Source organism: Sus scrofa, chromosome 18, assembly GCF_054392235.1.
Source record: "Sus scrofa isolate SSC_HxYL_T2T_F1_AM1 chromosome 18, Sscrofa_HxYL_maternal_Yorkshire_Landrace_v2.0, whole genome shotgun sequence".
Taxonomy (NCBI): Eukaryota; Metazoa; Chordata; class Mammalia; order Artiodactyla; family Suidae; genus Sus; species Sus scrofa.
In genome coordinates this window covers 14,250,927-14,277,666 of record NC_139400.1, presented here as the reverse complement: position 1 = coordinate 14,277,666, position 26,740 = coordinate 14,250,927, and the positions used below count along the sequence as shown (strand labels likewise).

At 41.6% G+C, this 26,740-nt stretch overlaps 1 protein-coding gene across 1 annotated transcript in view; it reads left to right on the top strand.

Moving 5' to 3' along the window:
* The first annotated feature begins 12,144 nt into the window (after positions 1-12,144).
* The window catches only part of GALNT11 (polypeptide N-acetylgalactosaminyltransferase 11), a 34,505-nt gene continuing 19,909 nt past the window's right edge, over positions 12,145-26,740 (top strand). The window contains exons 1-5 of the mRNA XM_005654262.4: positions 12,145-12,309; positions 17,096-17,219; positions 18,432-18,598; positions 21,739-21,864; positions 23,902-24,151. Coding sequence (XP_005654319.2) covers positions 17,098-17,219; positions 18,432-18,598; positions 21,739-21,864; positions 23,902-24,151 — 665 coding nt within the window. The 5' untranslated portion in view covers positions 12,145-12,309; positions 17,096-17,097. The remainder of the gene's footprint in view (positions 12,310-17,095; positions 17,220-18,431; positions 18,599-21,738; positions 21,865-23,901; positions 24,152-26,740) is intronic.

Below are 26,740 nucleotides of genomic sequence, written 5' to 3'. Positions count from 1 at the left end.
CTGTGGCTCTGGCGTAGGTCGGTGGCTACAGCTCCGATTCGACCCCTAGCGTGGGAACCTCCATATGCTGTGAGAGCGGCCCAAGAAATAGCAAAAAGACAAAAAAAAAAAAAAATTCCTGAGCTAAGGTTTTAGGAGATAGTAGAAATCTAGAGAGCTTTCTAGAACACCTTGCTTGGGAGAATAACTGATCTCTTTAATCTTATGAGAAATATAAATTTATGTTAAAAGATCAGTGCATGTCCATGAGGACGCAGGTTCCATCCCTGGCCATGCTCAGTGGCTTAAGGATCCGGCGTTGCCAAGAGCTGTGGTGTAGGTCTCAGACGTGGTTCGGATCCAGCGTTGCTGTGGCTGTGGTGTAGGGGGGCAGCTACAGCTCCAGATCGATCCTTAGCCTGGGAATCTCCATATGCCGTGAGTATAACCCTAAAAAGACAAAAAAAAAAAGATCTTTGCATGACTTAGTTTTTCTTCTTCTTCTTTTTTACGGCTGCACCTGCAGCACATGGAATTTCCTGGGCCAGGGTTCTCGGAGCTGCAACTGTGGACTACACCACAGCCACGGCAATACCAGATCTGAGCCACATCCACGATCTACACCACAGCTTATTGTGACATCGGATCCTTAACCCACTGAGCCGGGCCAGGGATCAAACCTGCATCCTCACAGGGGTGATGTTGGGTTCTTAACCTGTTGAGTCACAACAAGAACTCCATGACTTATTTTTTTTAAAGAGTGGCAAACCGGAAATCATTGGCCTGTTCCTTGACAGATGGTATAAGGACAGTGGTTAAGGACATAGGTCTGACATCAGATCACTGGAATTCAAATCTAGTTTCTCTGCTTCCTAGCTATGTATCCTAAGAGCAAGATACTGAATTTCTCTAAAGTTAAGAGGGAAAAAGAGAAGAAGCATTGTTTTTTCCCTACTATCTGTTTTATACCCTGGACTAGTATTTTGTTCCATTTTTTTAGTCTTTTTTTTTTTTTTTTTTTTTTGTCTTTTTGCTATTTCTTTGGGCCACTCCCGCGGCATATGGAGGTTCCCAGGCTAGGGGTCGAATCACAGCTGTTGACACCGGCCTACGCCAGAGCCACAGCAACGCGGGATCCGAGCCAAGCCTGCAACCTACACCACAGCTCACGGCAACGCCGGATCGTTAACCCACTGAGCAGGGGCAGGGACCGAACCCGCAACCTCATGGTTCCTAGTCGGATTCGTTAACCACTGCGCCACGACGGGAACTCCCATTTTTTCAGTCTTAATTTGCGTACTTGACTAGTGGTCGTGAGCCGCTTTGTCAGTACCTCAGGAGACTCCTGACATGCTAGCAGAATAAAACACTCAATAGCTATGGTTTAAGGGTAGTCCACCCTGCTAGAATGTCTTTGGGCTCTAGGACAGAGCTGGCTATAGAAGGCCGTGTTGACCATGGATGTACGAATGCTTGTATGTATTGGCTGTGCTGAATAAAGCCATTTTAGTTGCTAAGTTATTTGGCTATCTCAGAACACTTATTTCTAGCAATCCCCCCCCTTCATTTATTTCATCTTTATCTGATTTAACTTTTGGTTTAATCCTCCTTTAATGGGCGGAAAGGAAATGAGAGATAAGAGGTTTTATGGTTTTGGGGTTGTGATTATGCACTGTTCATTTTATGCCACCTCAGTGAGAAGTTGTACTATGGAGGCTGATCAACAACTTTCACAATTTTCCAGTTTGAATTGCTTGAGGAGGGGGACATGCCCTGCCACTTGCCACCACTCTTAGGTTTTCTCTTTCCTCTTTTATCTTCCTGGCTTCTATCTACATTTGATTTTATGGTGCCTGGGTTAACATGACACGGGCCATTTCGTGAGTATGCCTGGCAGTCTTGAGCAGGCACATGGGGTCAGCCCATATTCACTGACCAAGCAGGTGTCCTAGGTTTGGTTATTTTAAGTATGTTGTCCCGCTGTCTGTCCTTTTAGTTTCCTTTTCTTTGGTATTTAATTCTGTTTCCTTCTGTCTCCAGTCAACATTACCATGTGGTTTTCCTCTGCATTTGAGGTATAATATGTAGATACTTAGATGTGTTTTTTTAGGGCCACACCCACGGCATGTGGAAGTTCCCAGGTTAGGGGCGGATCGGAGCTACAGCACCCACAGCCCCAGCAACGCCAGATCCAGATCCGAGCCTTTCTTCATGTTCTGTTGCGAGGAGATTCGTAAATATCAGGGATGTCAAAGAATTGTTCCCAGGGAGCATATGATGTCTGGAATTTGCTCTCAATCTTTCCTAATTTGATAATCGCCTTATTTGTAATTATGAAATATATCGGTGGCGATGTTTCCTTCTAGTCTTCAGAGTGGATGAGGAATGAGAAAGAATAGTATGCCTTTTTGTGTTGTCATCACCTGGTAATTTCACAGGGTATGCAGAAGGCACACTGTTATAAGTCAGTGTTTGTACTTATGGACTGTAACCTCAGTTAAAATATGAACGGGTCTTTTTTATGGAAAAAGCTAACAAATGTTTGCTGTTTGACCCTTGAGAATAAAGAGTATACTGATGAGAAGATAGCTGTACACTACTGAAAGGTAAATACTTAACATTTTAAGATCAACGTTTTAAACTTTATTAAGTATTATGAAAATTATTTTGTACTGAAGGAAAATGAGGGCTATCCTGTTTAGTTAAATGGAATTGTCTCATTGGGCTTGTAGTAAAAAAATAAGACAGATATTCAGAGAGGCATGCCAGTTTCAGAACAGTTAATGATTTATAGAGCAAAAAATAGGTTTTCAAATAATGCTTTTGGAATATTTGTTTAGTGTCCAAATTTTATTCTCAATTTTTTAAACAAATTAATGAAATTAAAATATTTCTTTTTTTAAGTATGCTAAAATCTCTTTGCTGCTGCTTTTTTTTTTTTTTTTTTTTTTTTTTTTTAGGGCCTTGCCCGTGGCATATGGAAGTTACCAAGTTAGGGGTTGAATCACAGCTACAGCTGCCAGCCTACACCGCAGCCACAGCAGCACGGTATCTGAGCCACATCTGGACCTACACCACAGCTTATGGCAACGCCGGATCTTGAACCCACTGAGCGAGGCCAGGGATCAAATCATCATCCTCATGGATCCTAGTCTGGTTCATTACTGCTGAGCCACAGCAGGAACTCCAAAATTTCTTCGCTTCTGAGGTTAAAAGAAAAGGCCATATATTTCATTTGAAGCCTTAAAATATTTAATCCTCTCCAAATTTGTTCTTATATTTTTAAGTCAGGAAATTTTTTCCTAAGAAAAATTTTACCCTAATTATTAAAGAAATACATATTCTTTGTATTTCTTTTTAAGTAAAGAAAAGTAGATAGGTTAGTGGCATTATGGGTAATATTCTGAGTATATTAAATTAATTTTTCAGTAATTGCCAATAGCAGTATAACCTTTTATGGCTAGCATAGAAAGACTAAAGATAACTAGTAGAATTTATAGCAGAACATTAATAGTGTGAGATTTCAGGGGGGGTTTGGTTTTTAACTTTTGACTCATCTGCATTTTGATGAGAAAAACAACAAAGTTGTTTTCCTGAGTTACTGCCTAGGCATTTCACACTGTGCTAACTCTATTCACCCCCAGAGTCTGGACATTTAGATTAGGACTTGCGTTTAGGATGCTGCCATAAGTTCCCACTTGCTTTTCCCAGGGCGTCTTTTAAAATAGCTACTCGGGAGTTCCTGTCGTGGCTCAGTGGAAATGAATCTGACTGGTATCCATGAGGATGTGGGTTCGATCCCTGGCCTTGGTCAGTGGGTTAAGGATCCAGCAGTGCCATGAGCTGTGTTGTGGGTCGCAGACATGGCTCAGATCTGATGTTGCTGTGGCTGTGGCATAGGTTGGCAGCTGCACCTCCGATTGGAGCCTAGCCTGGGAAACTTCATATGCTGCAGGTATAGCCCTAAAAAACAAAAACGTAATAATAAAAGAGCTACTTAGGAGTTCCCCTTGTGGCACAGTGGAAACTAATCTGACTAGTATCCTTGAGGATGCAGGTTCAATCCCTGGCCTCGATCATTGGGCTGGGGATCCAGCATTGCCGTGAGCTGTAGTGTAGGTCACAGATGCAGCTCAGATCCCGTGTTGCTCTGACTGTGGTGTAAGCCAGCGGCTACAGCTTTGATTGGACCCCTAGCCTGGGAACTTCCATTTGCCGCAGGTTCTGCTCTAAAATGTACGCATGCATAAACAAATAAATAAATAGCTACTCAGATGAAATAGCCTGCAATAAGTTCATAACAACCACCTCAATCAGTAAGTATTAGGTGCTTGCTGCCCTGCTCTCTGTCTTCACCCGCTCATGACCAGGGACAGAGGGCTGTACTTCTCCCAGCTTATTGTTCTTGTCCCCCCTCGTCCCCCTTTGTGGGATCGATAAATAATAATATGTCTTACGGAGTTCCCCTTGTGGCTCATCGGTAACAAACCTGACTAGTATCCATGAGCATGCAGGTTCAATCCCTCGCCTCCATCAGTGGGTTAAGGATCCGGCATCGATGCAAGTGGTGTAGGTCACAGATGCTGCTCAGATCCCTCATTGCTGTGGCTGTGGCCGACAGCTACAGCTCTGATCAGGCCCCTAGCCTGGGAGCTTCCAAGTGCCATAGGTGAGGCCTTGGAAATAAAAAAAACATTGTGTGTGTGTGTGTGTGTGTGTGTGTGTGTGTGTGTGTGTGTGTGTGTGTGTGTGTGTGATGTATATAAATGTCTTATGACTCTTCGTCCTTTGTGGGGGTAAATTGAAATAGTGCCTTCAAACAAAATGACCCCATGGGCTTCGCTTCTCAAAAATGAGAGCTCAGATACTGAGGGGAGCTGCATCCTGCCTCCGTGTGGGTGGCTTTGCCTCTTCACTCAGCATTCTTAATTCAGTACACCAGCTCTGGTTTCTCAGCACATATATTTTTAAATTTTTTTATCATAATAGCAAAACTTACATCAATACCTAGCACCTTGCATGGTGTCTGGCAGATAAAGCGCCTCCTGTGTTCCTAGTATTAGCTGTATCTTTAGGATTATTTAGTGATTTTTCAGAATAAAAATGTTGGATTGTTCAGTACATTTAATAGACTATGCCTAGAAAATTAATGGAATGATTTTGTCATCTGTAAAGTGACATTATGTAACAGGCATTGTCTTGGTGAACTTTACATAATTTAACTACTTTATGGAGCATAATTTAGTATGGTATGTACTATGTTCTTTGTTACTAGAAGGTTACCATGAAAATCATCTCAAAACGTGTCTTCTTAGTTTCAACTATTGTGCTGTTGAGAAACAACCTTCACTCGAATCTGATGATGATGCAGGAATTTAAATTGAGTGAGATCTCATGAGATTTTAGACTTTTGTGACCTAAATAGTTTGCCACAAAGAATATTTGATATAACAACAGTAGGTGCTGATGGTAGTGAAAATAAGCTTGGTTTTTGAACAGCCACTATGGGAAACAGTATGGAAATTGCTCAGAAAATTAAAAATAGAACCGCCATACAATGCAGCAAATCCACTCTGGGTATTTTTCTGAAGAAAATATGAAACACAAATTCGGAAGCTTGTAGGCACTGCTGTGTTCATTGCAGCATTATTTTCAATAGTCAAGACATGGAAACAACCTATATTCCACTGTTAGATAAATGGATAAAGAAGATCACACACACACAGGAATATTTTTCAGCTATTTAAAAAGAATGAAATCTTGCCATTTGGTTTTTTGGGGTTTTTTCTTTTTCCTTTTTTTTTTTTTTTGGTCTTTTTAGGGCCGCACCTTCAGCACATGGAGGTTCCCAGGCTAGGGGTCAAATCAGAGCTACAGCTGTCGGCCTACACCACAGCCACAGCAATGCTGGACCCCAGCCATGTCTGCAACCTACTCCACAGCTCACGGCAACGCCATATGGGTTACACTCAGCAACGCCAGGGGTTGAACCCGCAACCTCATGGTTCCTAATCGGATTCATTAGTCACTGCGCCACGACGGGAACTCCAATATCTTGCCATTTGTAACAATATGGATGGACTTAGAGGATATTATGCTAAGTGAGGTACGTCAGAGAAAGATTTCATTTATTTGTGGAATCTAAAAAAACATAGCAAAATAGACTCATAGGTAGAGAAAACAAACAGGTAATTGCCATAGAGGAATGGGTGGGTAGGTTATGCATGAAATAGGTAAGGAGATTAAGAGGTATAAACCTCCACTTATAAGTCACAGGGATATGATGTACAGCATAAGAATTATAGTCAGTCATGTTGTAATAACTTTGGTGACGGATGGGAACTGAACTGGACTTATCCTGGTGATCGTTGTGTAAGATGTCAAAGTCCCAAATCACTGAGTTGTATACCTGAGACTAATACAGTATTGTCAGTTGTACTTCAGTAAAAGTACAATGATGATGACAGTGTCTAATGAAACGATGTAAACAGTTTAGCTGTCTTCTGCTTCCTCTCCTCCTCCTTCGAAGTAAACTTTTATCTCCCAGGATGTGCTCTGCTTACGTGTTACACTCTCAGGTTTCTTGTTGCACAGAATCTAAACCATGTCCTGTAACTTCTTTTGGGACAGAAGTACCCTTTAAAAAATTACACAGCTGTCTGTTAACTGTTAAGATGGGATTCTGTGCTAAACATGATGAGTTTGAAAAGATGGAAATAATCCTTTTCTCAGTGGGCTTGCTGACAGTAAGTATAGCGATGCTATATTATACTGTAGGCAGGTTGGTCATGGGGCTGTCTCCAGTTCTTGTTTCTGAAAAAGATTCTTCTGTCATTAACTCTGCCTCTCCAAAATCTGAATGTTGGCTTCTCTTTCTGCAGCCATAATCGTCAGTCTTTCCAGGTCACTCTTTCTCGCAGGTAACTCCAGCGATCTCTCAGCCACACCAGCACCTGTGATCCTTTGGCCCATCCATATTTTTTCATCCTGCGTCATTTTTCCTTATCCTCTCGTTTCTCTTTATCTGGCTTAAATCTGTGGTCTGTCATTCCAGTCAGCACAGAGCATACACCTTTCCCTGTGCCTCTTCTCTGTCCCTCCCTGGCAAAACCCCAACTCTCAGCTTACAGGGCACCTGTTCCTGAGCAGTCACCAGACCATGACTAGAGGAAAACATGAAACTATACCTTTTCGCTGAAAATTCATGTAAACAGGTGGTTGGCCTTTTATTTATGTAAGTTTTGAAAGATATATTACATTGATATCTAACTGCTAAAGTTTTTGCTTTATTAACTGTTCAAGTTTATGATTGAAAGTGTTTGGTCACTAGTTGTTTTGTATTAACTAACCTTAAATGTTTGCTTTGACCCTCCTTTTAAAGGCCTTCAGCCTTGGATGTTGAAGTCATGGGTATATAGAAGGAATGGCAAACAGTATGAAGCAAAGACTTTATTGTGTACATGCTAGATTCATTGTTAGTGGCGATTAGATGAAATTTTCAGCTTTTTTTGTTTGGATGTTTTAATTTCTTTCCTTAAGGAGTTAAGAACCTGTTATTTTCTTACATAACAGGCATCTGATTGGTTTCCACTTTTTTTTTTAATATTTGGGTGTTAACTTCTTGACTTGTCTAGAACATTTCTGAAGTCTTTGCTTCTGAAGATTTGTGATTAATTATATAAAAGAGGGAGTTCCCATCGTGGCGCAGTGGTTAACGAATCCAACTAGGAACCATGAGGTTGCAGGTTCGATCCCTGCCCTTGCTCAGTGGGTTGACAATCTGGCGTTGCCGTGGGCTGTGGTGTAGGTTGCAGACTCGGCTTGGATCCCACGTTGCTGTGGCTGTGGTGTAGGCCGGCGGCTAAGCTCCAATTCGACCTCTAGCCTGGGAACTTCTATATGCCTTGGGAGCGGCCCAAGAAATGGCAAAAAGACAAAAAAAAAGCTCTTGCTCTGAAGCTTACATTCTAGCAGGGGAGAGATGGCAGTAAATGAGCAAAGGAATGAATAAGGAATTGTGTAGTTTGTAAGAGGGTTGTAAGTTGCATGGAGTAGGGAAGAGGGCGGTTGAGTTGCCGTTTGAATATGGAAGTCTAGGTAGAGTTTATTGAGCAGGTAACATTAGAGCACAGATTCATTGGACGTGAAGTTAGCTGGGATGAAAAGTATTAAGAAGTAGGAAGAACCAGTGCGTAAGACCCATTAGGAGATCTGTGTCTAGGATGAAATGGAATGGGGAGGGAAGTAGTGGGAGATAGAGTCAGACTATTGCACAGGGATGTGTAGGTCATTGTAAGGGACAGAGCGTCATAAATATCTTCCATATTGTATTTTAAATGTAGACCTAATGAGGAGGAGGAAGTTAACACTGAATCTGTACTATATTCTTTCATTCTGAAGATATTTTTCTGCATCTTCTGTGTGCCGTTTATCGTAATAAGTGAAGGGAGTACAGTGAACAGAGAAACAGCAACAAAAGGTAGCCACAGTCTTTATGAAGAGTACCTTGGTCTAGTGTAAATCATTATATTTGTGTGTTAATCATTGTGCCTGTTGCTTTACTATATTATCTCATATAATTCTAAGTATTAAATTGAACTCTAAGCATCCAGTAAGATAGACAATATTTTGGGGGGGGTCTTTTTGGGGGCTGCACCCATGGCATATGGAGGTTCCCAGGCTAGGGGTCGAATCAGAGCTGTAGCCACTGGCCTACGCCAGAGCCACAGCAACATCAAGTCCCAGCCGTGTCTGTGACCTATACCACAGCTCACAGCAATGCCAGATTCTTAATTCATTGAGTGAGGCCAGGGATCGAACCTGCAACCTCCTGGTTCCTAGTTGGATTCGTTTCCGCTGCGCCATGATGGGAACTCCCATTTGGACATTTTCTTAGTTTTCTAGTTACCTTTTTGTCATCGTTTGGTTTTAACTTGGTTGTCTTGTGATCACAGCATGTGATCGGTGGTGCACTCTTTGACTCCGCTAGGCGCATTTCTTCTTGAGGGCATTTGCTTTTGCTCGGCCCTCTCAGGGACAGCTCTTCCCCAGGTACGTGCAGTGCTCACTGCTTTATTTCCTTCAGTCCTTGTCTCGAGTATCACCTTCTCAGTGAGGCCTTCCCTCGCCATCTACCCACAATTTCCCATACCCTTTCTATTTCATATCACTCATCCCTGCTTTATTTTTTCTCCTCAGCACTTACACTTTTTAGTATTATTCAACACCCTTTTCAAAACTGGGTAGAGAAGGAAGTAAAGTCATTAAAAGATGTGTGTCTGGGGACAGAAACAAAATAGAAGCTTTAAGAGAAGGAAAAGGTTGAGTGCCTGCAGTGAGATGGAAAAGTAAGTAAGAATAGTGCTAGTAACCCTTGAGCAACAGGGACTTGAAGTGCCTGAGGCCACTTATATGTGGGGTTTTTTCAGTAAATATGCAGTTATCCCTCGGTATTCACAGGTTTTAAATTCACAGATTTGACCAACCGTGGACTGAAATTGCCATCTGTGGTTGGTTGAATACTGGGTGCAGAACCCATGGATATAGAGGGCAAACTGTATTTGTTTGTAATATATACCATTTTATATAAGGGACTTGATACACACAGGGGCCCTTGAAGCCAGTCCCCAGTGGATGCCAGTTGGTGGCTGCTAGTATGGATAGGAACAGCATAGCTGGGGAGTCAGGATTGTGATCAGAGTGAGGCTTTAATGTTTAAGAAGTTCGTTCAGTTCTGGATGATGGTGAAATCAAGGGCTGGAGCAGTGTGTTAAGGAGAATGTGAGTGAAAGCTATAGGAGGAACATGAATTAAGACATTTTGAAACTAGAGTTTCGCAGGATTCTGGACATCACCCAACATGCTGGTGGGATTTGGGGTATAGAAAAAGGTATGACCCAAGCATCAGAGTATCCACCTCTTGCCCAGAGCTGCTTGATAAAAGAGCCCTTGATGAGCATTTTCTGTCTTCATGTGATTGGGGAAGGACTGGCTGGCTTTTCCCTGTTTGCCCCTTTTGTACGGCTCCCTTCTGTGTTTAGGGTCAAAGAGTCAAAGGTCAAAGGGGGAAGAGAAAAACAGTCTATGTATAAATCTCCTTATCTAGTTGAGGAAGGGATTGGCTGCTTCTATTCACAGTTCTTTATGGAGTCAAAGCTGCCTGTGCCCTTAGTCTTAAGGATTTCATGGCCTCTTGAGGAATTAGTGCTTTTGTTTTTGATGCTTGCTTATTTTTTACCTACCCCAAGTAAATGTTTTGTTTTCTGCTCTTTGTTTTTTGTTTCAGCTGCACCCAGGGCATATGTAAGTTTCCAGGCCAGGGAATCTAATGGAGCCACAGTTGCAAGCTATGCCACAGCTGTAGCAATGCTGGATCCTTAACTGCTATGCCAAAGGGTGAACTCCCAAGCAAATGCTGTAGGAAGTTATAATGCTTGTTATAGTTGAAATCTAATGTTTCCCCTCAATGAGTCCAGCAATGGTCTCTGTAACATTTTTGTTGCAAAGTTGCAAGTTTCCAGCTTTCTAGTTATTTCATTTGTCTTGATGGCTCCATTCACCTTGCATAGAGAACATTTTCTTATACTTCTAAGTAAGATGGGGTATTTTTGTGTGCACATCTAAGTGCTTTCATTGGGGCCTGACTTTGTTATGGTGATATAGTCGTTTCCCTTTGATGTTACTGTAGTGGGAGTTTTTGTCTGGGTAGTGGTGGTGTTTTCTTTTGTTTTTTAAGCTTTTGAACTGATAATTCTTGGTTGACAGATAGTTAAGGAATTGAGCTGTTTACCGTCTTCTGGGTTTATGGCAAAACCCAGAAAACAGTTTTTTTTTGTTTTGTCTCTTTAGGGCCACATTCGCAGTATATGGAGGTTCCCAGGCTAGGGGTCGAATCAGAGCTGCAGCTCCTGGCCTATACCACAGCCACACCAGATTCGAGCCACATCTGCAACCTACACCACAGCCCATGGCAATACCTTGTGGATCCTGAAGCCACAGAACAAGGCCAGGGATCAAATCTGAGTCCTCATGGTTACTGGTCAGATTCATTTCCACTGAGCCACAATGGGAACTCCCCAAAACAGCTTAATATTTGGAGTTTACTGATGCTGTATTGCTTTGTCCAGATTTGGGGGACATGGTAATATTATTTTAAAAATTACTTCATAGCGTAGAAATAAGTAATATGTAAATAGTATTGCTTTATAGATTTTTTCTGTATGTACATTACTTAAATAGTGTTTCTCTGATCTAATGTTTGGTGAAACTATTTTATATGTGCATTGGGCTCTTTATAAAGAATGCCTCAGGAAGCAGTGTGAGGCCTCTGTGAAGACCAAATGTTATCAGAAAGCTTAAGAAAAAAATGCTGTTAAATGTCATATTTTTTCTGACATCATAAAGAGAGGGAAAACTGAATTATTTGAATTCTTTCAGTTATAAATTTGAAATGTAACTGTTTGATCTAGAGTAGATACAAGGGCAGGTTTAATATTTCATTGGAAAGTTAAACTTGTTTCAAGTTGCTGACTTTTAATAACAGATTTTGATATCTTTTAATAACAGATTAAGAGATTTAGTCTTGTAATTTTACAGTTAGAAGGGACCTTAGATGTACTATCATGACACACGTAGTACTTGTATTTTTCTTATGAAAAGTTAGAATCTGAAAAATGTTACCAAACTGAAAGCAGTCCAGAACAAAGGTGAAGAAGTATCCATTAACATGGGCAGATGAATAAGTCAGCTATCTGCTGCTGTTGGTTTTCTGAGCACTAACACATTGGCTTGTGGTTTTAATTGTCGACTGCTTTTATTTTTTTTATTCAGTGGCATCAATATATCTTCTTATATTTGATTGCTGGATAATGCTATGCATAGGGGTCCTAAGTAAATAGTTTAGAGGTATTACTTGGTGGTTTGGAAAACTGAATATAAACTTGGTAGTTGATTTATAAGCGTCTTGAAGTGTCTAACATATCGCTCTTTTTCTTTTAGGAAATTGAAAATGGCCCTTCAGCTATGCTAGGTCTATAATGGGAAGTGTCACAGTTCGATATTTCTGTTATGGATGCCTTTTTACATCTGCAACCTGGACGGTTTTGCTTTTTGTTTATTTCAACTTCAGTGAAGTGACTCAGCCACTTAAGAATGTGCCCATCAAGGGGTCTGGGCCGCATGGACCATTCCCCAAAAAATTTTATCCCCGTTTCACTCGAGGTCCAGGCCACGTACTAGAATCGAAATTCAAATCAAACAATATTGATGATGTGATAGATAATCATGTTGAAGATCCAGAAAAAGACAATGCGAAATTCTCTCCTGAATTGGGTAAGTGTGTTTGATTTTTGCTAGTGGCCTGTCAAAGCATTTAGACGTTTAACTATCTTTTAAGTCATGTGTTGCTCAGAGGATAAAAAATATCACATTTTTTTCCCCACAAATTTGTTTTGTTCATGAACTAGTCGAGGGCCTGTGATTTTTGCAGACTCAGTGGGGAGTTATATTCTGTTTTCTCCAGTTCTGACTTCATTATTTTATGAGGACTTGGGAGAAACTAATGAGAACCAGATTAGAAGTTTTAAAAAAAAGAAAGAAAAATTAAGTGGTTGGAAAGAAAATAGAATCTGTGGAGGAAGACTTTAATTGCTAGCATTATTTAATAAGGGAAAGAAATTGTTGAAAAGTGACTGTATTTGATATATTTTGAAGTGCACCATTAATTAAAACAGAACATAAACCATTGAGTTTAGATATAATAAGATTTCTAATTATAAGAATTATTAAGGTGCTGGACTATATTTATAAAATATAGGAATTTATAAAATAGAAAATTTTAATTGTTCCAGAATCATATTCTGTTCAGTTTGGAATTAAGAATCTTTAAATTCTGTAATTCTAGAGTCCTGGTTTCAGAAAATTTTATTTGAAGGAATAAATGAGTGTTTTGGTTATCTTTAAAACTTTTAAACTCTTCAAGAACTTTGATCTCCTTTGAAGTATCAGAGAGTAAGTAATTTAGGAGTAAAAGATAGTAAGAGATTTTTGAGAGATTGAAAGAATATAAAGGATGTTAAGAAAAGATTTTTTTTTTCATTTAATCATAGTTTCAAAGGATAAAATCAATTTTTTGGGCTTAATCTTTTCCTAGTACGTGAGGTCAAAAGTATTTAAAATTATGTGAGGAAACTGGAGCTATTACTTTAGTTTTCATAAAATGTACTTTCTCATCTTTTTCAAACAGCCTGTTGGTTTTTTTTTTTTTTTTTTTTTTGTCTTTTGTCTTTTCGTTGTTGTTGTTGTTGTTGTTGCTATTTCTTGGGCCGTGCCCGCGGCATATGGAGGTTCCCAGGCTAGGGGTTGAATCGGAGCTGTAGCCACTGGCCTACGCCAGAGCCACAGCAACGCGGGATCCGAGCCACGTCTGCAACCTACACCACAGCTCACGGCAACGCCGGATCGTTAACCCACTGAGCAAGGGCAGGGACCGAACCCGCAACCTCATGGTTCCTAGTCGGATTCGTTAACCACTGCGCCACGACGGGAACTCCTTTCCCCATTTTTAATGTTTTACGGAAGCAGAGTTGATTTACAAAGGTTGTAATCGTTTCTGCTCTACAACAGAGTGATTCAGTTATACATGTACACACATCCGCTCTCTTTTGGATTCTTTTCCCACATAGGTTATCACAGAATATTGGATAGAGTTCTCTGTGCTATGCAGCAGGTCCCATTGGCTGGTTGTTCCATAGACCTCAGTGGGCATATGCCCATCCCAAACCCCAGTGCCCATCCCAACCTGTCCTCTTTGGTAACCATACATTTTTCAGTCTGTGAGTCTGTTTCTGTTCTGCAAATAAGTTCATTTGTATCCTTTTTTTTCTTTTTTTTTGTTTTTTGTCCTTTTAGGGCTGCACCCACAGCATGTGGAGGTTCCCAGGCTAGGGGTTGAATCAGAGCTGTTGCTGCTGGCCTACACCAGAGCCACAGCAACACCAGATCCCAGCTGCATCTGAGACCTACACCACAGCTCACAGCAACATCGGATTCTTAACCCACTGAGTAAGGCCAGGGATTGAGCCCACAACCTCATTGTTCCTAGTTGGATTCGTTTCCGCTGTGCCACTACAGGAACCCCCCCCCCCTTTTATTTTGATTCCACGTATAAGTGACATCCTATGATGTTTGTCTTGCACTATCTGACTAACTTCACTTAGTATGATAATTTCTAGGTCCATCTATGTTGCTGTAAAGGCATTGTTTCATTCTTTTTATGGCTGAGTAGATTTGCCATTCTGAATGAACTTTATGTTTGCCTTTGAAAGCAGTAGTGAGAGAACTGTAGATATTTAAAGTGAAAAACCCAGAGTTCCCGTCGTGGCTCATTGGTTAACGAATCTGAGTAGGAACCATGAGGTTGCAGGTTCAATCCCTGGCCTCACTCAGTGGGTTAAGGATCCAGCGTTGCTGTGAGCTGTGGTGTAGGTTGCAGACGCGGCTCGGATCCCGCGTTGCTGTGGCTCTGGCGTAGGCCAGCGGCTACAGCTCCAATTTGACCCCTAGCCTGGGAACCTCCATGTGCCTCGGGAGCGGCCCAAGAAATGGCAAAAAAAAAAGTGAAAAACCCAGATTGCCTAACTGAAAAACTGCATTCTTTATAAAAGATCCTAAAGAATACTTAAAAAAATATTATAGCTAATAAATGAATTCAGCAAAGTTGCAGGGTACAAGATCCACATACAAAAACCAGTTATGGGGTTCCTGTCATGGCTTAGCAGTTAACGAACCTGACTAGTATCCATAAGGAGAAGGGTTTGCTCCCTGGCCTCACTTAGTGGGTTAAGAATCTGATACTGCCATGAGCTGTGGTGCAGGTTACAGATGCCGCTCAGATCCCGAGTTGCTGTTGCTGTGGTGTAGGCTGGCAGCTGCAGCTCTGATTGGACCCCTAGCCTGGGAACCTCTGTATGCTGTGGGTGTGGCCCTAAAAAGGGAAAACAAGACAAAACAAAACAGCCCAAAAAACCCAACCAGTTGTATTACTGTACACTGGAAATGAATGGTTGAAAAATAAAATTAAGGGAATAATCCTCTTCACAGTGGAATCAGAATAAAATACGTAGGACTAAATTTAGCCAAGGTATAAGATTTGTACACTGAAAACTAAAAAACACTATTGAAAGTAATAAAAAAAAAAAAGACCTAAATAAATGGAAAGACATTCTAGGTCCATGTATTGGAATGCTGAATACCGTTAAGATGTCAGTATCACCCAAAACAATCCACAGATTGAAAGTAAACCTTATCAAGATTCCAGTATCTTGTTTACAGGATGGAAAAGTTGATTTTAAAATTGATAAGGAATTGCAAGGGACTCTGAATATCCTAAATGGTCTTAAAAAAGAACAAAGTTGGAGAACTCACACTTCTCTATTTCAAATTTCCTGCAAAGCTACCGTATTCAGGACAGTGTGATAGTGGCACAAGGACAGATATGTAGATCAGAGTATAGGCTCAGAGTGCAAAAATAAACCCTATGATATCTGTGGTCAGGTAATGTCTATGGTCAGTAACAGCTGCAGTCACTTGATTTCAAAAAGAGCACCAAGAGCCATTAGTATGGAAAGAATGGTCTTTGCAACACATGGTTCTGCAACAACTAGACAGAGCCCCGTGCAGAGGAATGAAGTTGATCCCTCACCTCATATCCAGTTAACGCAGAATGAAACAGAGACTACATATACGAGCTAAAACCATAAAAGCCTGAGAAGAAATCACAGAGATAAATAATAAGTTGGGGAAACACTGCATTTTCTATTTCACCCCCTTACACCTGGGTGTCCATAAATGGACATTATTAAAGGATTGGAGTTATCCTGTCATTAAAATAAACAAACAAAACCTACTCACTTTTAAAATGCAATATTTCCCTGAATTATTTGTGAAATGTTTTTTTCTTTGTAACATCTGTTAATGTCCAGTGGAGTTAGTTTTCCATGACCAGGCTTTGCGAAATAACTGTTACAAGGGCATCATTCTGTGAGGAGCAGCTAAAAGTTTTATGTGAGAAAGAAAAAGATAAAGGAGACTTTATTGTTCTAGAAAAAGGTGAGATTTCGGACAATACTAGGGCAAGGAAGTTAAATTACAGTGATTTAGATTAGATCTGTTAAGGACTTTCTTGACTGTGTAGCTGATTAAAGTCTGGAACCAGAGACTCTTATAGAAAGGTTTATTGGTATTCTGATTTTTTTAGGAGAGGGGTTCATATAAAAACTTACTGCTTAAAAAAAAGTTTAAAAAAATAAAACAACAATAAAAACTTGCTATTAATTAGAGCCTTTTAAGGTCCATATGGGGCTCTATAATCTATTGCTTTTATGGAAAAAATCAGTATCTCATTTTTCTTGGTCATAGGTAAGTTTTTCTCTTGAAAATAGTCTTCATGTTATGGTTAGAGAGCAAGTGTCATTTATGGTTAAGGTACACGTGCTTTTTGAGTTAAACTGAAAAATTGACTTTAACCTTGACTTTTTTGAAAATGGAGACAAACTAGATTTGAGGAACATGGCTATTGCTGGTTATAAGAAGTTATGGTCAAGGTTTTTTTGTTTTTTTGTTTTTTTGCTTTTTAGGGCTGCGCTTGTGGCATATGGATGACCACAGCTCATGGCAATGCTAGATCCTTAACCCACTGAATGAGGCCAGGGATTGAACCCATGTCCTCATGGATCTAGTTGGGTTTCTGCTGAGCCACAATGGGAACTCCCAGGGTCAAGATTTTCTTTTTTTCTTTTTTGGCTTTTTAGGGCCACACCTATGCCATATGGAAGTCCCCAGGCTAGAAGTCCAATCGGAGCTACAGCTGCTGGCCTACACCACAGCAACACCAGATCCGAATCACGTCTGTGACCTACACCACAGCTCCCGGCAACGCTTGATCCTTAAACCACTGAGTGAGGCCTGGGATCAAACCCTCATGGATGCTAGTCAGGTTCATTACCACTGAGCCATGATGGGAACTCCCATGATTTTCTTAAGATCATAATATCATAATGGTCATTGTCGTATTCCTTTCCAGATATAATGCATTGACTGTGACTTCACTGTTTTGCAGGTATGATTTTTAATGAACGTGATCAGGAGTTGAGAGACTTGGGGTATCAGAAACATGCCTTCAATATGCTTATTAGTAACCGCTTGGGCTACCATAGAGATGTGCCAGATACAAGGAATGCAGCGTATGTTCCTTAGTTTCTGCTAATCATTTAAATAACACAGTGCTTTTAGTGCCAGTGTAATGTCCTGGGGATGGTGGTAATGTTAGGCTTCATTATTCAGGTTACTAGAAAAACTTTGTTTTTTGGGTTTTTTTGTTTTGTTTTGTCTTTTCTAGGGCCGCACCCACGGCATGTGGAGGTTCCCAGGCTAGGGGTCGAATTTGAGCTGTAATTGCTGGCCTGCGCCAGAGCCACAGCAACGTGGGATCCGAGCCGCGTCTGCAACCTACACCACAGGTCACGGCAATGCCGAATCCTTAACCCACTGAGCAAGGCCAGGGATCGAACCTGCAACCTCATGGTTCCTAGTCAGATTCGTTAACCACTGAGCCACGAGGGGAACTCCCAGGTTACTAGAAAAATTAAGATACATTTCTACTCTTATTTTGCTTGAAGCCACATTGTCTGAGATTGTACCAACAAAATTCTAGAGCTTGCTGTGTTTCTTTTGAAATTTAAAATCATGGGGAAAAGGAGGGAGGTCTAAAAGCATATAATTAAATAAGCTTTTTCTTTCTTTTTTTTCTTTTTGTTTTTAGGGCTGCACCTGCAGCATACGGAAGTTCCCAGGCTAGGGCTCAAATCAGAGCTACAGCTGCCAGCCTGCACCACAGCCATAGCAATGCCAGATCTGAGCTGTGTTTCTGACCTAAACCACAGCCCATGGCAATGCCAGATCCTTAAGCCACAGAGTGAGGCCAGGAATTGAACCTACATCCTCATGGATACTAGTCAGGTTCGTTACCTCCAAGCCACAGCAGGAACTCCGGTAAAAACTTATAAAATATGTATATATATATATTTTTAATGTAACTGCTGTACCAAAAAAAGAAAAAATTCTAGTTTTTAAAACGTTGACTTGAAAACAGAGTAGCAGGTATTGGTGGGAGAAATTACAAACAAATGTAAAATTCCTTTTTTTAAAATATTACTCAATGAATTTATTACATTTATAGTTGTACAATGATACAGCATTTCCATCCCAAACCCTCAGCATCGCCCCACCCTGTAAAATTCTTAAATAAGAAACCACATTGTTTTCTTAAATGCTTTTTAAAAAATTGTTGTCTAATGTCGAAGAGGCTGAGCAGTGAACAAGGGCAGTTAGTGTTGAGAGAATAATAACCTAAAATGTGAGCAAGTGTCCGATTTTTCCCGTGTTGGTTTTTACAGATGTAAAGACAAGTCTTACCGGACGGATCTGCCAGTCGCTAGTGTTATTATTTGTTTCTACAATGAAGCCTTGTCTGCCCTGCTCCGGACAGTACACAGTGTCCTAGACCGCACGCCAGCCCGGCTTCTTCACGAAATTATCCTCGTGGATGATGACAGTGACTTTGGTAAGGAAGGTTGTAACTGGCAATATGGGATCTCTGCTGCTGTTCGCTGGAGTACTGAGCACATCCGCACAGCTGACCCTTCACTGTGGAGTGGATAGGGGGGCCCTCACACACGCAGTTGCAGAGCCAGTCACAATTAAATGCCTGATTATAGGGTAATTTCAAAGAAACTGCATTATCTTTATAATCTGTCTACAGACTGTGCCACCCAAATTTGGCCCTTGAAATTTTTCCCTTAGCTTACCTTTAAAAAAAAAAAAACTTTGGCATTCCCTGGTGGCCTAGTGGTTAAGGATCTGGCATTGTCATTGCTGTAGCAAGGGTTCAATCCCTGGCTCGGGAACTTGTTCATACTGCAGGTGCAGCCAAAAAAAAATAAATCTTTTTATTTTGAGATAGCTATGGATTAACAGTAAGTTACAAAGAAGGCTTGAGTCCCCCTTTACCGGCTTTCCTCCATTGGTTACATAATTAAAGTAAAATTAAAAATTAACAATTCAGGTAAGATATCAAAACCCAGAATTTGAAGTTCCTGTTGTGGCTCAGTGGGTTAAGGACCTGTTGTCTCTGTGAGGATGTGAATACGATCCCAGGCCTTGCTCAGTGGATTAAGGATCCCATGTTGGGGAGTTCCCGTCATGGCGCAGTGGTTAACGAATCCGACTAAGAACCATGAGGTTGCGGGTTCGATCCCTGCCCTTGCTCAGTGGGTTAAGGATCCGGCGTTGCTGTGAGCTGTGGTGTAGGTCGCAGACGCGGCTCGGATCCAGCATTGCTGTGGCTCTGGCTTAGGCCGGCAGCTACAGCTCCGATTAGACCCCTAGCCTGGGAACCTCCCATGTGCCGCGGGAGCGGCCCAAGAAATGGCAAGAAACACGACAAAAAAAAAAAAAAAAGTATCCCATGTTGCCCCAAGCTGTGGCGTAGGTTATGGACAGGGCTCAATCTGGTGTTTGCCATGGCTGTGGCGTAGAACAGCAGCTGCAGTTCTGGTTTGACCCCTGGCCTGGAGCTTTCATATGCCACAGGTGCGGCCATTAAAAAAACAACAATAAACCCAGAATTTAACATTGGTGCAATGTGAGTGTATAGTTTTTTGTCAGTTTATCCCGTAAGTAGATTTCTGTAAGCACCTCTGTCGTTAAGGCACAGACTGGACCACTCTGTGACCCCAGGGACCTCCCGCTTTACACCTCTGCTCACACCCACCTCCCTTCCCACACCATCTCCAGTGTCTGGCAACCCTAATCTCTATGAGTCTGTCGTTTCAAGAATGTTATATAAACAGAATCTTACATTATTTGAACTTTCAAGATTGGCTTTTTTCTGGAGTTCCCTTCATGGCTCAGCGGTTAATGAACCTGACTAGGTTCCATTCCTGGGTCTGCTCAGTAGGTTAAGGATCTGGTGTCGGCATGAGGTGTGGTGTAGGTTGCAGACTGAGCTCAGATCCTGTATGGCTATGGCTGTGGCTTAGGCCAGCAGCTATAGCTCTGATTTGACCCCTAACCTGGGAACCTCCACATGCCACAGGTGTGGCCCTAAAAAGCAAAAAAAAGGGTTTTTTATAAAAGGGTTTTTTCGCTTGGCGTAGTTTGGCTTACATTTATCTGGTAAGTCTGTTACATCAGCTGTCCCAGATAAAAGCGGATTGCATTCGGATAGGTCTTAGATGATCTCTGAATACCAGTACTTTATGATCCAGGACATACTCCACACAGCATTCTTTAATTCGGCATAAATTCTGCAAGAATGATTTCATGTACCCACAGCAGGATGGAGGGCCTTTTGTTACATTACTCATTCAGCTGTCCTCAATCTTGTGAGAGAGGTTGTATCCCTGTTTCACAGAGGAGGAACGTTAAGTAATTTGCTTAGGATCCCATAGTCCATAAGTGGTGGCTGCAGTTAGACCCCTGGTGCACCCAATGCCATGCCTTCTGCTCTTTTTGCTACAGTAAGCTGCAGAGATACACTGATAAATTGTATATCAGTTACATATTTTTTCACAATCCATGTGTTTCTTAAGCACCTCTCATATGTGAACAACAGAATTAGTCTGCCAATATACTTAAGTATACAAAATGAGGAAATGTACACTGAGACCAATGAGAGCAAAATTCTCAAACCTGGACAGATGTTGAAATCTCACAGGAGAAGTAGAAAAAATTTAATTTAAAAAAGAAATGATTTTAAAAAAACGAGAATTTGAATCCTGACCAAGTAGAAGATTGACTAAATACTGTAATTCTAGAATTTACTGTGTTGAATTTTTTTTAAAATCAACTTGTATTTTGTTTTTTTGAGTTGGGTATTTTATCCAACAGGGAAAATTCATGATCATTTAAAGGAATTACTTATTATGGTCTTATATGATCTTTGAAGTTATGAAATTTAAAGGTAAATGAGCTAGCATTTATAAAAAGTACTTAGTGCCCATTTAAAGGTGCTGCTATTATGTAATTCCTGGGAGGGCAATAGAAGTTGTTTCTCGGAGTTCCCATCATTGCTCAGCGGAAATGAATCTGACTGGCATCCTTGAGGAAAGAGGTGCGATCCCTGGCCTTGCCCAATGGGTTAAGGATCCAGTGGTGCCGTGAGCTGTGGTATAGGTCACAGACACGGCTCGGATCTGGTGTTGCCGCGACTGTGGTGTAGGCCAGCGGCTACAGCTCAGATTCAACTCCTAGCCTAGGAACCTCCATATGCCTTGGGTGTGGCCCTAAAAAGACACACACACAAAAAAGCAGTTGTTTCTCAACTACTCTAAGATGGAGTAGGACTTAATAAAGTACTTTGAAACAAAAGACATTTCCATATCATTTTCTTTGTTTTAAGTCTGATTTCCATGCAGTCAGCTGAGCGTTCATTCATGATACTCTTCATTTCAAACGTTCTTTATGCAAAGCATTGTGCTAGTTGCTATGGAGAGACAAATGGGTCTCTACCATAAGTAACCATTCCTCTAGGCTGGTAGTCCCGCTCTTACCCCTCATTTTCTTCCTTCCAGGATAACCTATACTCTTTTAAAGTAAAGCAGAAGGTTCTATAATATTTACTTGATAACTTTAGAGTGTCTGTAAAGTGTCTGTGCATATGTCTCATGTGGTTTGAACAATTAAAGTACTCTTCATTTTCAGATGATTTGAAGGGAGAACTAGATGAATACATCCAAAAATACCTCACTGGAAAAATCAAAGTAATAAGAAATACAAAGCGTGAGGGATTGATTCGCGGAAGAATGATTGGAGCAGCCCACGCGACAGGTAGACCTTCCTGTTGGTGTTTCTTGCTGGGTGTTGGGCAACGAGGGCTCTGTCCTTGGAGCCTTTCCTGATCCTGCAGCGTCTGTGGAAAGTGGTGTCAGGGTGGACCTAGCCAGTAGGAGAGACGAGGCTTGTTCCCTTTGGGAAAGGCTTTTCATAACTCCAGCCCTGCTGTCCTGAAGCACAGGAGGCTCCAAGGAGATAAACTCCAGCGTTCTCGCTGGTCCGCTTTTCTTCTTCAGATACGTTGTAGCAATTCAAATGTTTTTCTCTTCACAGTTACCTCAGTGGAAGGTTGGCGATCCTGATTTTCTTTTATGATCATGATAAAACCTTTTAAAATACATTTATGTAAACAAGTGAATATGTTTTAAAATATAAGGCATCTAATATTGCAGGTAGTACCTGGATGTGGTTAAAAAAAATCACGAAGGTGGCTGGAGAATTCGGGTACTTTGATAGGGGCCATTCCCTGGTTGTGCCAGAATCCTGCTTTCCCTACCCCCCTCCTTTTTCTTAAACCAGCAGTGAATGGAAGCAATTCACAAAAAATGAGAAGCAGCCCCTACATCCAGTCTGTACTCATGGAGATTGAATTCAAGGCTTAATGATTTTTCTCCTTTGGAGTTCTAGTCAGATAAAGACTTACTGTCTTGGCTGTTTTGACTTATTGAAGGCACAAGACAAAGAGAGACCTGCGAGGTGTTTGTAGGGAATGGCAAGATCATGTTACAGTGGACTGTTACTGAGAGTATTTTTTCAGATAACAGTAGTCACTTAGTTTTTATCTTGTGCCATGTGTAATCTTCACTTACAGTTGCATTGGCTTTAATTGAAAAAAGTGGCATTTTTAGAATTAAGAAAAATTATATTCTCTCCTCCAAAGAACCTTGATCAAATTGACCTCACCTGAATGGCTTACAGGCTGAGCATCTTGCCTCTGTCCTTAAGTGACAGCTGTGAGCCGCATCCTCGTTAGGTTGTTGCCGGACACTGAAGGGCACGGCTCACTCACTGGTGTCGTGGAGAACTTCGCCACTGGTGGAATGAGTGCATCGTTCATTGAGAACAGGATGCACCCACTGCTTTAAGTGCTTCATGTAAAATCTTTATCAATACATTTCATGGGTAAACCTTTAGAATAATAGTAATGCTATCTGATGATGAGACTCCACCGTTCAGAATAACCATTAAGTTATCAAATCTGGAATTATCAAAGAAACTCATTCCTGCTCCCATTTATCAAGAGGAGTTAAAAATCTTTGTGATTTTTATTTTACTAACTAGAAGTTTATCCCCTGGCCAGCAAAATTGGGGAATTAGAAAGGAAAGGTGAGAAATGGAAGAAAAAGCGTTGCCACAGGTTGTGGCGTAGGTCGCAGATGTGGCTTGGATCAGGGTAGGCCGGCAGCTGCAACTTCGGTTCAACCCGTAGCCCGCGAACTTCCATACGCCGCGGGTGCGGCCGCTAAAAAGAAAAAAAGAAATGAGGGTGCAGCAGTCAAGCATGAATCCAAGGAGAGGGGGTGTCACTGACATCAGGAGAGGAGGGCATGCTTCCCACTCCCGAGACGTCCTGTGTCGCAGCCATAACCCAACCGTTGCTGTCATGTCTCTTGAGTCCCCAGTGAGAGGGAGTTACGTTGTCTCTTCTCTGTTTACTAAGGCAGGGACATGCATGCTAACTTATCTCCAGTGCAGTCATCGTCATAGAGAGAGCTGCCCAGCTGGCCACCTTCCTTGCACCGCACTCAGTACCTGGCTCTAAGTACAAGGAGACTTCGACTCTTCTGAGGAGCATGGGAACGGTCTGCATTTTTTCAGGAGTCGCGTGTGGTGTTTGCAGACATGGTTCAGGCATGCCAGTGCACTTCGGGCCGAATTCCTGGCTGACAGGCTTCCAAGGGCTGCTTAATTGGTGGCGCTGGAGGGTGGCAGTTACCTTTCACGCCCCGTAAATCGTCATTCCGTGGAGCGGGTGGCGGCACCTCGTTGGCGCCGTGCTGCTCTCAGGGCCCCTGTCGTCTGCCTCCCCAGGTGAGGTCCTGGTGTTCCTGGACAGCCACTGTGAGGTGAACGTGCTGTGGCTGCAGCCCCTGCTGGCCGCCATCCGGGAGGACCGGCACACGGTGGTGTGCCCGGTGATCGACATCATCAGCGCCGACACGCTCGCCTACAGCGCCTCCCCCGTGGTGCGGGGGGGCTTCAACTGGGGGCTGCACTTCAGGTGGGACCTTGTTCCCCTTTCCGAGCTGGAAGGGCCGGAGGGAGCCACGGCACCAATCAAGTAAGACTTCTCCCAGCGATGGGAAAAACTCCCGGAAGGGAAAGCATGTTAAAAGATCATTTCTTTTTTTTGCAGGAAGGAAAAGTGTTGGCTTAACTCGTTTTGTCTGTTTTGTGTACTCTGCCAAGGCCTAAGGAAAGATTTATAAGTGGAGAGTGGTCCACACCCTCACGGAGTTCTTTGTCAGTGAGAAAGGCAGAAATCCCAACACCCTGGGGTGACGCTGCATAGGACACCCTGTGCTGTGTTGTTTGTGTCAGATCCCACACTCACTGCATTGGTCGCTCACGTATTTCAGTTCTTCGATAATATGAGTGCTAGTGCTGTGAAGAGCATTTAATACGTGAGCCTTTTCTATAATTAAGACTTTAGGATGGATTCATGCTCATACAATCACTAAGTCGTAATATGTTCTTTTTTTTTTTTTTTTGCTTGTCTTTTTAGGGCCGTTTCTGCGGCATATGGAGGTTCCCAGGCTAGGGGTCTAATCAGAGCTGTAGCCACCAGCCTACACCACAGCCACAGCAACGCCAGATCTGAGCCACGTCTGCAACCTACACCACAGCTCACGGCAACTCCGGATCCTTAACCCACTGAGCAAGGCCAGGGATCGAACCTGCAACCTCATGGTTCCTAGTAGGATTTGTTAACCACTGAGCCACAACAGAAACTCCTAGAATCTATATTTCTGAAATTGTTAAAGATGGGATTCTTTATCCATTGGGTCAAGTTTTGGTGTTATTCAAATATTCTATATTTTTAATTTTTAATTCACATGTTCTGTCAGTTATTCATGGTATATTAATTTCCCCGTACAGTTGTGTGTTGTTTCTCCTTGTAGTTCTTTATATATTTTCTCCATATATTTTGAAGCTATGTTGATACATGCATGACGATTTAGAATTATTAAATCTTCTGGTGAATGAAACCATTCATCATTATAAATTGTCTTTCATGCTGTATTTTTAGAATAGTGAAACTTTCACTTTATAGTCTGATATTAATGTGGCTATTCCATCTTTGTTTTGATTAGGAGTTAATTGTATAACTTTTCTCTGTTGCTGTCAGTCTTTTCCATAGTCTTATTTATTTATTTATACTAAGGTATAGTTGATTTACAGATGTTGTGCCATTTTCTGCTGTATAGCAAAGTGACTCAGTCATTACACATATTTATGTTCTGCCCTCATGGCTTATGGAAGTTCCCAGGCTAGGGGTAGAATCGGAGCCGTAGCTGCCAGCCTTCGCCACAGCCACAGCAACGCCAGATCCAAGCTGTGTCTTTCACCTAAAGCACAGCTCACAGCAATGCCTGATCCCCCACCCACTGAGCAAGTGCAGGGATCGAACCCTCATCCTCATGGATACCAGTCAGATTCATTTCCCCTGTGCCATAGTGGGACTCCACATTCTTTTTAAAAAAATACCATTTTCCAAAAAAAATAAATAAATAAAAATAATTTTCTATCATGGTCTATCTCAGGAGATTGGGTAGCGTTCTCTGGGCTATACAGTAGGACCTTGTTGTTTATCCACTCTATAAATAGTTTGCATCTACTAACCCCAAACTCCCAGTCCATTCTACTCCCTTCCCTCTCCCCCTTGGTTCTCTATGTCTCTGAGTCTTTTTCTGTTTCGTAGATAGGTTCATTTGTGCCATATTTTAGATTCCACATATAAATGAATAGCATGTGGTAATTATCCTCTTTCCAACTTCTGACTTTCTGACTGATAATCCGTGGTTGCATCCATGTTGCTGTGAATGGCATTATTTTGTTCTTTTTTATGGCTGAGTACTATTCCATTGTCTATATGTACTACATCTTCCTAATCCATTCATCTGTTGATGGAAATTTAGGATGTTTCCATGTCCTGGCTATTGTGAATAGTGCTGCTATAAACATAGGGGGTGCATGTATCTTTTTGAATTACAGTTTTGTCTGGATATATGCCCAGGAGTGGGATTGCTGGATCATATGGTAAATCTTTTTTCTTAAAAAAGATATTTAATCAAAGTATACTTGAGTTACAATGTTCTGTCAATTTTTGCTGTACAGCAAAGTGACCCAGTCGTATATACATATGCATATGTACGTGCTTTCTTTTTCTCATACTGTCTTCCATCATGGTCTGTCCCAGGAGATTGGATGTAGTTGCCTGCGCTGTACAGTAGGACCTCATTGCTTATCCATTCTAAATGTAATAGTTTGCATCTACTAATCCCGAACTCCCAGTCCATCCCACTCCTTCCCCCAATATGGTAATTGTATTTTTAGTTTGCTGAGCAACCTCCACACTGTTTTTTGTAGTGACCACCTTACATTCCCATTAACATATAGAAGGATTCCCTTTTCTTCACACCATCTCCAGTATTTGTTATTTGTAGACTTTGAATGATGTCCATTTTGACCAGTATTAGGTGGTACCTCATAGTTTTGATTTGCATTTTCCTAATAATTAGTGATATTGAGCATCTTTTCCTGTGCCTGCCAGCCATTCGTATGTCTTCTTTGGAGAAATATCTGTTCAGGTATTCTGCCCATTTTTCACTTGGGGTGTTTGTTTTTTAGTTGTTGAGTTGTATGAGTT